This window comes from Triticum urartu, chromosome 3 (genome assembly GCF_003073215.2).
Source record: "Triticum urartu cultivar G1812 chromosome 3, Tu2.1, whole genome shotgun sequence".
In the NCBI taxonomy this organism is placed as follows: domain Eukaryota; kingdom Viridiplantae; phylum Streptophyta; class Magnoliopsida; order Poales; family Poaceae; genus Triticum; species Triticum urartu.
This window is the reverse complement of record NC_053024.1, coordinates 21829296-21841525: the sequence shown is the minus strand read 5'-3', so window position 1 is coordinate 21841525 and position 12230 is coordinate 21829296. Positions and strand designations below refer to the sequence as shown.

At 50.5% G+C, this 12230-nt stretch overlaps 1 protein-coding gene across 2 annotated transcripts; it reads left to right on the top strand.

Moving 5' to 3' along the window:
* Positions 1-6273: 6273 nt before the first annotated feature.
* On the top strand, positions 6274-9249 carry LOC125542473 (histone-lysine N-methyltransferase 2D-like). Of its 2 annotated transcripts, XM_048705520.1 has the most exons (3): positions 6274-7555; positions 7733-8745; positions 8827-9249. In XM_048705520.1, exons 1-2 carry the CDS (start codon positions 6414-6416, stop codon positions 8703-8705), a joined length of 2115 nt encoding a protein of 704 aa, XP_048561477.1. In that variant the 5' UTR covers positions 6274-6413; the 3' UTR covers positions 8706-8745; positions 8827-9249. The 2 variants fall into 2 exon arrangements, with proteins under 2 accessions (XP_048561477.1, XP_048561476.1); XM_048705519.1 differs by having other exon boundaries at positions 7733-9249.
* The last annotated feature ends 2981 nt before the right edge of the window (positions 9250-12230 follow it).

Below are 12230 nucleotides of genomic sequence, written 5' to 3'. Positions count from 1 at the left end.
TTCCGTAATACATCATCCCGCAACTAACTTATTAGTTGCAATGCTTGCAAGGCTTGAGTGATGTGCATTACCGAGAGGGCCCAGAGATACCTCTCCGACAATCAGAGTGACAAATCCTAATCTCGAAATACGCCAACCCAACAAATACCTTCAGAGACACCTATAGAGCACCGTTATAATCACCCAGTTACGTTGTGACGTTTGGTAGCACACAAAGTGTTCCTTCGGTAAATGGGAGTTTCATAATCTCATAGTCGTAGGAACATATATAAGTTATGAAGAAAGCAATAGCAACAAACTAAACGATCAAGTGCTAAGCTAATGGAATGGGTCAAGTCAATCACATCATTCTTCTAATGATGTGATCCCATTAACCAAATAACAACTCATGTCTATGGTTAGGAAACATAACCATCTTTGATCAACGAGCTAGTCAAGTAGAGGCATACTAGTGACACTCTGTTTGTCTATGTATTCACACATGTATTATGTTTCCCGTTAATACAATTCTAGCATGAATAATAAACATTTATCATGATATACAAGGAAATAAATAATAACTTTATTATTGCCTCTAGGGCATATTTCCTTTAGTGGCATGGCGTGACAAGAAAAGAAAAAAGTGGAATGAGGGAGCTGAGGCGCCCGCCGCCGTGTGTCACAGCTGTATTCACCTAGGATGAGCTGAAAGTACAAATGTACCCCCTCCCACGCCCACCCCAGTGCCAGCGGGATACCAATTTGTATTTGACAGGTGGGCATGACAACGGTCATCTAGAATCCCTAGAAGGCACGTTTACGATGTTGTGCTGAACTCTCACATGTGTCATACCTAAATCTGGGAGTGGTTTTAGAAAAACTGGTTTAAATGGGTTGGTTTTTATTATGGGCTTGATTGGTTTAGGTCTTATTGGGCTGAGCCTTTCTTAAGTTTGGTTTGGTTTCAGTTTTGAGAGGAACCAGTTTGGGTATAGTTGGTTATGGGCTGAAACCATTTGATGCATTATGGGCTACAAACCGTCGGTACAACCCGGTTCGCTGCGTCCAGTTACCCACACGCTGCCCTGATGCGGTGTTGCCCCTGTCTAGCTGTTTCTTCCCCCGCGCCGCCCCTGCTCCCCTGCCTCTTCCTTGTGCCGCCGCCTCGCCGTCACCCTCCGGCGCCGCCCCCTCCTTGCACTGCCGCCTTGCCGTCATCCTCGGGCGCCAACCCCTCCTTGCGCCGCCGCCTCGCCGTCTCTTCATTGCGCCACCGCCTCGCCGTCACCCTCCGGCGCCGCCCCCTCCTCCGTCGCGCCACCTTCCCTTCGCCGGCAGGTACCCCCCTCCCCCCCCCCCCTCTCTCCCCCCCTCCCCCCCTCTCTTTTCTCTCTCTCTCTCTCTCTCTGACCGGCTCCTCCTGTTGACCAAGTCCTGCTCCTCCCGCAACAAGGTGCTCCGGCGGCAACGCCGGCAAGGTGCTCCTGCCGGTCCCCTCCTCGTCTGCAACAACAATAATAGCAACCAGGTTGATTCCACAGCTTGGGCATTAGTTGGATTCATGATGCAGGATATACAGATCCAGAGTATTCCATTTGTTACACTTTGCAGTCACAGCTTATGTAGGAATGATGGCTTTCTAGCTTTATGTAGCCCCCTTTTTTTGAGGAAAACATAGATAGCCCCTAAATGATCTGTATATATAGCATTGTTAACACACTTTAGCTGCTTCAATATTATTTCTGTACTTCTATAACCAAGACCTACCAAGTAAAATTACTATGTTTCACAAGTAGTACTGGTTCAAAATTTGACCTGTAGAGCAGGCACTGTGGCCTCAGATCTCGGCTACCATGCGTCTAGTGCAATCGATTTGGCAAACTCATTAGACTAGTGAAGTAAGGCAATTCCAGATCATGTTGATCATGGCAGCAACAAATTGTATGATGATTTGTTGTGTAATTCATATTGATCATGGTTATTTTGCCATAATAAGATTGGGATGATTGTCGAGATATGAGGCGTGAACTTCTTTATGTACACTATACTCTATAGCATTTTAATGTCGGCATACATACGTTGTACTAAACCCAACATCTTTTTACCCTGTCGGTAGAGGAACTAAAATAACTGTCTGGTTCTCTCTTCTTTCACTACCTTCTTGCTCTATATTCTACCATTTTCTAACAGTAAGTTTCCACATATTTTCCCCCTGCAGTGTGCTATAAAATTTGAGGCATGTCTACGTCAGAGGGTTCGGAGACTGCTGATTCCATGGATGAGGATACGAGTCAAATACCACATGTTAGAAGGTCCAAGGTATGGGAGCATTATGAAGTAGATTTGGTTCTCGTAGATGGCGATTTCAAGGCTGTGTGCAAATACTGTGGAGCGCAACTTCACACCAAGTTTGGGACTAGCAGTTTGAGGACCCATATTGCAGAGGCTTGCCGATCAATCCAAGATGCTTGCAGGCAGAGGTTTTTGTTGACCATGAAAAAAAAAACAGCTGAAGGACTGTTTGTGTTTGATGAAAAAGTTTGTCGTGAACGCATGGTCAAGTATTGTGTCCATGCTGAGATCCCCTTTCTTAAGTTTGAAGATCCCCACCTTCAGCCATGGATTGACTCAATGCAGCCAGCATTTCAAATCAAGGGTCGTCACACAATTCGTGATGATGCAGTGAAGATGTATAAGGGAATGAAGAAAGATATCAAAATAGAGCTACAAAATTTGGATTCTCGCATTTGCTTAACATCTGACATGTGGACATCATCACAGGACTTGGGCTACATGTGCATCACCGCCCATTATATCAATGCAGAATTCAACTACAAGAAGAAGACCATAAGTTTCGCAGAAGTGAAGTATCCCCACACAGGGTATGCGATAGAGGAAGAAATAGTTCGTTGCTTAACAGAATGGGGAATAAGAGGCAAATTATTCACTTTGACACTAGATAATGCCAGCAATAATACTAATGCATGTGAGGAGTTAATAAAATATCACAAACATGAGCTGCTCCTTGAAGGTCAACATTTGCATGTCAGGTGTTGTGCGCACATTCTTAATATCTTGGTTCAGGATGGAATGAAAATAATCCATGAAGCTATTGACATGATACGTGAGCTGATGAAGTATATTGACTCTTCTCCTTCAAGACTTCAAGATTTCAATACAATTGCAAGTGGGATGGGTCTACGTGCAAAGAAAGGCATCTCTGTTGATACACCAACCAGATGGAACTCAACCTGGAAAATGCTTGTAGAAGCATTGACGTACAAATCTGTTCTCACTAGTTATGCCAACAGAAAGATGATAGATTCTCCAAGTGAGGAGGAATGGGAGAAGGCAAAAGCTATTTGTGAGTTTCTAAAAGCTTTTGAAGAGCTTACTTTGATTGTTTCAGCTCATAGGAAGCCAACTTCACATAAGTTTCTGCCAGTTATGCTTTCTATTCGCCATGCATTGAAAGATCCAGGTTGGCAGACCTCTGATGTGTTGAAGGAATTGGCGGCAGTGATGCAAACGAAGCTTGATAAATATTGGGATCCCGAGGAGAAGGAGAATGCAGATCCTAACCGTCGTAGAAAAAGCAAGGGCATTGAGTTTAACCATGCACTTGTCATTGCTACATTCCTGGATCCAAGGAGGAAAGAAGATTACTTGGGTTTCTTCTATTGCAAGCTGTCTACCGACGGGGAGCAAATTACAAAACAAGTGGAGATTGCTTTAGAATGGGTGAGAAAGTATGTCAAGGAATATGAGCTACTTGCAGCGACAAGCACTGCACACTCGACACCTTCTAGTCAAGGCAATACCATTATTGGATCACCTGTTGCAGGGAAAAGGAAGTTGGAAGAAGAGTTTGCCCAGCACAAGTCTTGTCGGAGGTCACGTGTACACAAATCCGAGCTTGATGCATACTTGGAAGAAGCATCCGAGAAGGTCGGTGATGACTTTGATGTCTTGGGTTGGTGGAAGAGGCATGGCGAAAAGTTTCCTATATTGGCGTCTATGGCCCGTGACTTTCTTGCAATTCCTTTGAGCACAGTGGCATCTGAATCAGCCTTCAGTTGTGGTAAGAGGATACTAGGCGACAAGAGAAGCTCTTTGAACCCTGATATGCTGGAAGTTCTTGTTTGTGCTAAAGATTGGTTGTTCAAACCAAAGGAGGGTGAGTTAACTGCTTACATTTTGGTTCTACTACTTGTGTAGAATGGGATATATAAAACTTGCAGTATAGAAGTGTTCATATGCCTTTAAATTAATCCTTTGTTTCATTTGCAGGAGATGGACAGTAAGCACAGGGCTAAAAACATGAAACCAAGAAAAGGTAAAAATATGATCCTGATCATAGATTTGCCTTTGCCTTGCTCCTTTTTTCCGTTATAGTGATTGGACAAGCAAAACCACTGTTGCTAAGCGAGTAAACATTGCCAAGACTAGTCTGTAGAACTATTGGACTTTGGTTTGATATGACACTCTTGACAAGAAGTGAGTGATGAATAAAGGAGTGATGAATCAGCTAGTCCATAGGCATGCCATAAGTTCATTGAATTTGTTGGCTGGAACACAGCCGGGTCTTGTTGCCCTATTTCTTCCTCCATTCTTGGAATGAGTGTTCATTTCGTCTAGCACGTAATAAATCCACCAAAACCTGTAATAGGAGTTGCCAGCACTATTTTTCGTTGATATATATATATATATATATATATTCTAGGCTTCCAGTGATAAGCAAGTGTTTTCGAAGTGAAATGATGCCCATGTTATTTTGCAGGTCATGGCCATTCTCATGTTCTCGGGTGCTTGTGTCGGGGCCAGCGTGATGATCTTTTTCATAAAGGATGTGAACTTCTGCGCCGAGTACTAGCGGCTGCCGTAGCCATGGCCAAGCTTGTTACATAGATTGTCTATTTGATAGCCCATCTTTGTTTAGATGATGTGGACTCCTGATGCTCTGGTTACTTGTGTTGTTTCTTTGTTAATTTCATTTCTTTAGAGGTCCGAGGAGTACAACTAGAACCCCGTCTCCGGATGCCCGGTCTGCCTGCATGTCTGGTTTAAACCACACACTAACTGAAATCCACTACCCCCTAGAGTTGAACTGTCAGTCTTAAGTGCAGGACACAGTTATTGTTGGCCACCCTATCATTGCGCTATGTTATGTGAACGTTCTGAATTTCTGCTCACTCTTTTATAATCTGCAACTCATTTTTCTCTTCCTTTTTCCTGCTAGTTCTGTTACAATCTGTATTTCTCTTTGCCTTTCAGTATGTCTGTCTGTCTGTAAACATTCTGAATTTCTGCTCGTTCTTTCTATGATCTGTGGCCCATGCTTTTCTTCTTCTGCTCATTCTGCTATAATCTGAATTTCCTTTGGTCTGTCTCTCTTAGTTTGTACTCCCTCCGTTCCATAATCTGTGTTTGTTGTTTTTTGGTTGACTGTTAATATAGTGCTTAACCCATTTACAAACGGTTCTGAACCCATTTATGATAACAGTTTCAACCCATGGTTGAAGGCTTGGTTCAGTTTGGTTTGGTTAAAATTCCCAGCAAGTTTGGTTTTGGTTGGGTGGCAAGAGAGCTATCATGGGTTTAGTTTAGGTTCAAGTGTCAAGCTAGCTCACGTGAGTTTGGTTGAGTTATGGTTCAGGTATCAAACTTTTCTCAGATTTAGTCATACCCATGATATCATCCCACATTGCCGCGAGGGTTTCTTTGTGGTGCCAACGATTTTCTCCTATGGACAAGCATGAAAAGATATCTTCATAGGTTTTCACAAAATGTTAGCGTTTGTAAACTCAAATATCCTCTTCCTCGTTGCACCGTCTCCTCTTAGCGTTTGTAAAGGTTTTTCTTTTTGCGATTTTATTTCTGCATTACTCAAAATTAAGTGTTACAATATCGCCCAACAACCGCCAGGGCATCATCACGAAAAAGGCTTCCGTCCGCTTTATAAATAAAGCACGATTTCCAGGTCATCATCCGGGCTAAAACCACTTTTATCCCAAAAAAGTTGACAACTAATTTGGGGGCGGTGACGCAAGACAGACCTCTTGTACAATACAAGCCATTCATTGTTGTTTCTAGGTGGCGTGGCGTGGCGTGACAGCAGTAGAAGGAGGGAGCGGAGGCGCCCGCCCGCCCGCCCGCCGCCGTGTGCCGCAGCTGTGTACACCCAGACCAGACCAGACCAGACCAGATCACAGGGCAGCAGCGGCCAACTCCCCATAAAACCAGCGATATTTCCCGGCGGCGGAGCCCACTCCCCACTCCCCCCTCCCCATCTTTCCCCTCTCTCCGATAAATTCCCCTTCCAATCCAGCCCCCGAAATCCAATCAAAATCCCCACCCAAAACCCGCGGAAATTCGGCCCCTCCCCCGGGAGATCGATCCATCGATCCCCCGTCCCATCCCCTCCCCCCACCCCCATGGACTCGGCGCCGCCAGCCGCCGGCGCCGGCTACCCGGAGTCGACCGACTCGTCCCCGCGCAGCCGCGGCGGGGACTCGTGGGACGAGCCCTTCCCGTCCTCGGCCGCCGCGGCGGCCGCGGGCGGCGGGGGCGGGCGGCTGCGCCTCATGTGCAGCTTCGGGGGCCGCATCGTGCCGCGGCCCACGGACAAGTCCCTCTGCTACCTCGGCGGGGAGACCCGGATCGTGGCCGTCGACCGCAACGCCTCCCTCGCCGACGTCCACGGCCGCCTCTCCCGCTCCCTCCTCGCCGGCCAGCCCTTCACGCTCAAGTACCAGCTCCCCAACGAGGACCTCGACTCGCTCATCTCCGTCTCCACCGACGAGGACCTCGACAACCTCGTCGACGAGTACGACCGCGTCGCCGCCACCTCCTCCTCCGGCGGCGCCTCCTCCCGCACCTCCCGGATCCGCCTCTTCCTCTTCCCCGCCAAGCCCGAGTCCTCCTCCTCCCTCGGCTCCCTCCTCGATGACTCCTCCAAGTCCGAGAACTGGTTCGTCGACGCGCTCAACAGCGCCATCTCCGGCTCCTTCGACGGCATCCCGCGCGGGATCTCCACCGACTCCGCCTCCGTCAACTGCCTCCTCGGCCTCGAGGACGACAACGCCTCGCAGCACTCCCGCAGCGGGGTGCCCAACTCCGGCCCGGCCGAGGACCAGCGGGTCAACCAGCAGAAGCTCGCCGCCGCGGCCGCCGCCGCGAGGCACCAGCACGACGTGCAGTCCGTGCCCGACTCGCCGATGCTGGACAAGAACTCCTCATTCGGCTCCACCTCCTCGGCGCCGTCCCTGTCGAATCTGCCGCCGATTCGGGTCCGGCCCGAGGACCGGCAGCCTGTGGCGCCGCCGGTCTCTGTAGAGGATCACTTTGCCCAGATGGGGATCTCGGAGCAGCAGGGCCTGCCTCCACCGGTGATGGGATATATGCAACCGCCGCCGCAGGTGCCGATCCCCGCCATGGCGATGCAAGCGGCCAGCAGCATCTCGCCATCGGAGCCGCCCAGCAGGGCCTTCTCTGATGATGACAGGTCCGATCACGGGGGTCGGATGCAGCAGCCACCAAAGCAGGAGGTTCCACCTACCGCCGACCCCAACAACAGGTAGCTGCAATTTTCACCTTGTTCTTAGTTACTATTAATCTTGCAAATTAGAAGTAGAAAAAACTGATGATTGCCATTAGAAAAGTAGCAATTCCTACTTTTCCATTAACGGAGTGCTCGCCTTGTTTGATGATCGTGAGGACTTATGCCTGTCATATGTTTGATGAAATGTTTCAGGGCCATGTTCTACAATGATATGTCGCCTCGGAATGAGATGAAGCGAGACATGCCGGTGGGAACTGATGCCGCCAGCTATCGCGCTCCAGCGCCAGCTCCGGATGCTGCCGCATCGGCAGCCGCTGCACAGCCACCGCCTGGTTATGTCTATGCGCAGATGCAGCCACAACAGCAGTTACAGCAGCCACCTCAGCAGCAATTACAGCAGCAGCAGCAATTACAGCAGCAGCAGCAGTTACAACAGCAAGCTCAGCAGCAATTGCCACAACAAATACAGCAGCAGCCACAGCAGCAATTGCAGCCGCAATTACAGCAGCAAGCACAGCAGCAGCCTCCGCAGCCGCAGCAAGCACACCAGCCAGCTCCACAGCAATATGTCACCGCTGGAAATCAGCATTTCATTCACAACCCAGCCACGGGCACATTCATTCCAATCCAATCTTATTACCAACAGACTGTCCCTCAGCAAGCGCCGCAGCAACAGCAGTCGCCTGCATTTGACCCAAATACTGGCATGTATTACATCCCTATGCAGCGTCCAAATGCACCTCAGCAGTATACCATTCCTGCTGGTGCGGTAGCCCCTATGGCTGCTCCGGCACTTGTTGACAGCGTACCGAAGCCAACCGTGCCGATTCCTCAGCAATATATGAAGCCTGAATTGCAGCAACCTGGCATGTACCGAACCGCGGCACCTGCTGCCGCTGCTCCAGGGCCTAACACGACCCCTAATTATGCTGGAATGGGGTACCACCATGTAATGCAATCCCACCACCATCCTGCATCGCAGCCTCCGCCGACCATGGCGGGAAACTATGGGTACCCCGAGTATGCTGCTGATCCCCGCGCACAGGTCTTCTACTCCCAGGCAGGAGCACCACCAGCATCATTGCCACCTCAGTATCAGCAGCCCATGGGAGCACCTGATGCCGGCGGTCAGGCTGACATGAATCAGAACCGTGGTGGTTCATAGCGAAGGATTGGTGAATTCTGTTATGCTGCGTATCCTAGAGGTAATCCTGCTGTTACTTATCATTATTGTTATTACAAGTTGCGCAAGTCGATGGCAAACATTGGATATTGTGATTGGTCAGCTGTGCATTCGGGATCAAATCAAGCATGCATCTGAACTTGTGATTAGGGGTGGGGGTCCAAAATAAGATCAAACCGGTACTATGTTCGTCCCTGTGTTGCCGAGCCTGAGGGGGAGTTTCTGATTTGGTCCCGGAGAGTCCATTTGCCGATGTTGCAGCAAGCTGGGGGTGGAAGGAAGGCCTGTGAATGAAGTGTTGGATTACAGTTCCAATTGCTTGTCTTAATTTTTGAATAAATATATAGTTGTCTAAAAAGCTCAGTAAAAACTTCGGAATCGAGAACTCATCATTTGTGTAGCCCCTCTGTATATTTAAAACTCATGGATGGTACCGAGGTTGAAATGTCAGATATGTGTTTATTATTTAGCTTGCCTTGTAGAAACTTCATCCCGAGTTAAATATCATCATACACCCTTTGTCCCATATTTTTGTACCATTATTGATATTGATGTCGATACATTTTCTTCTGGTTTTTAATACACCCTTGTCCCGTGCTCGTGTGCGTGTTTCCTTTTGCTTCAAGCATCCAACTACATTTGGATCGACATACAAGCGTGGCGTCACAGTTTGACAATTCTAGATATTCTTCTTTTAGCGCGCTCTATATATGCCAGGATGACTAGCAAATGATTGTAGGATCCGGTAGTGTTATCATGCCTGTAGGTTTTCGCCGATGGATTTGCTTTGACATGGTTGTTGGAGTGGATTCTTTTCCTGGTGCTGAGCCAAGGAGAAGAGATGTTCTTCTTTAGATCATGTTTGTTGGGCTTAGTTATGTGGATAGTTATATGTGGATGTGACTGACCAACCAATTCAGCCGGGGGGCATGTTCCTAGCTAGCATAGTTGTTAGAGCCTCCCTTTCCAGTGAGCTTCACCAGCCACACATACATCTAATCTGAAGACTGAAGTTCTAAACTAGCATACCTGGTATGCAGAACCCCAGCAAACTGTTTGGGTTTAGTTTAACCTGCAAGTTGCCTTCTTTGTTCATTGGTGGACTGAAATCTGGCTGGGAGGCTAGCATGATCGGAAGCACCGGCGCGCTCTTTTCCTAGGCACTCGAGTAGGCGGTGCTGCCGATGCGATCTGCCGGGGATCTTATTCCTCTCCGGTGGCGCGAGTGGAGGCCGGCGCTTTACGACGATCTCCAGGAGACGGCCCTCCCTTGTCGACCCCACCCCCTGGCGCCACGGCACGCCATCATAATCCGTCGTGATGATCGTCCGCCCATCCATGAAGAAACACTTTCCTGCTTGTCTGCAAAGTGGTTGTTGGAGTGTCGTGGTGTTGGAGTCCAGAACGCTGGAACTGAAACACCCCTCCTGGCCATGCACAAGTGCACGGCAATCAGTGGGAGAAGGGCAAGCAAAGTGTGCGGTGTAAACAAAGGGTTTGGCGCAACAGAATGATGGTAATACAGTACCGGCAACAGGGCAGCAACGCCGCTTTACGGCTGTGTTTGCGTTGTATTCAAAGGGTTCTCTTCTGGGCGCCTGGCAAAGCTCATTCTTTACCCACTAACTAATCTTCCCCCCAACTTGCCCTACTTTTCTTATCTTATTGTGTGTGTGTGTGTGTGTGTGTGTTGGGATCATACCAATAATTTGGTGGCATGGCTCGTACGTACGCTTTGGAGCCAAGAAGAAGGGCTTTAGCATCAATTTGGCGTTCCATTATTTGCAGTCCATACCATGCACTGTGCACGCTGTCATATTAGAAGATATATCATGGTAGGTTCTTCACTAGGTCCGGCGATCCTAGTCGGATAGGGGCGTGGGCGTTGGATCCGATCCGGTCTGGGGCCGCCGTGAAGGAGAGGCTGAGTCAGCCTGCCTCGGGATCCGCGCGGGTGGGGGGTGGCACCGGCCCGGCGCAAGTGGCGCTGGCGGAGGGAGCACGGGCCCTGGCATGGCGGCAGGCTGGCTGGCCGGTGCGCAGTCCGAGCTGGCCGGATACCCAGACCCAATGGCAGTGGGGGTGGCACAGTTGCACGTGGGGCTGGCCGTGCCCGTGCCCGACCCTCTGCCGCGGCCACGACGGCGAGCACGGCCACGTGCGCCCCCCAGCACGTACCACCAGTGCACTAGCCCCAGCCCCAGCCCCCAGGTCAGGCGTCACGGCGGAAATGGAATGGATTCTCTGCTCCCGCATGAACGGGACGGACGGCGCCTCGGCCGCACCGCCGCCCCATCCGAGATCTCCTCCCCCGTTGTTCTTTTGGCCCCCCGAAAGGCCCAACGGGCGCGTGCACGGCTGCCCTCCCTCGCCTTTGCGACGGGCGAGCGGGGCAATCATGGCAAACCCAACCGCGCATGTCCCCCGCCCGTCCGGCCGGGCGCGGCGCCATGTGGCCGGTCTCGCTGCCGCCGGCACGCCACCGCTCCTCCCCGGCGCACAGCGATGTCCAGCAGCCTCCTCGTCCCACGCAGTCCCTGCTTGCTTACCGACAGCGTGTCTCCGCTGAACCGCGTTCGAGTGCGGCACCTCGCTTTCGTTCAGACCGTAGCGCACGTTCTCCCACCAACAAACCCTCGTTGTTCGGTCAGCCTTTGTCCTCCTCCAGTCTCGCTCAGCCCGGTGGCACGCACCTACGCACGCGAACGCGAGGTCGGACTTCGGCTCCTCGCCGGCCGGCCGTCGACGGCGACCCCGCCAGTAATCAACTGCGTGCGCCCGCCTGTCGCCGTCTCCGTGCGCACGTTGACCGACTGTCCGGGCCGGGCCTCCGGCGGCGTAACCTAACACGCACGCGATGGCCGGGGTTGGTTAGCGGCCCAATAGACCAACACACTGAAGCAGACAGGCTGATTCCATATGCGCAAAAATCCAAAGAAAAGAAAAATATCTACCGAGACCTGATAAGCACCAAGTAATTAACCCCGCTTTCGTTTTCATCGACTTGGAAAACGTTCCACGGAACGCGCTATTATTTGGGCCGCGGAAACCCTTGAACTGTAACTGTAACTGTGCGCGCAAAAGGGTCGACGAGACAAGCCACGGCAAAGCGGAGCTGACGAACAACTCTCCGCTCGACCCCCAGACCCGTCGTGAGTCAGCACAGTGTAAACGTACTGCCGCACTGCTGCTACCCACTCCATGTCCCCATGTCTGCATGCTGAGCCTCTCGAGTCTCGATCCCGTGTCAAAAGTTGCGATATATATCAACTGTGTCTGTGTGTGACAGGCAAGCGGGAGATGGCCGCTGCGTGCGCGCGCGATCGCCGGTGCATGCACGGCCGAGCGATGGATCGATCGATGTGTCGCTTGTCAGTGTTGCCATCTCCGTTTCTTTTACTACGATATCTGTCGACGCATGACGGAGAAGGTTAATTAAGATAGGTATTGGATGGACAGTGACCGGGGGGAAGTAAAATGATCTTAGTTTGAAATTTTTTCAAGATC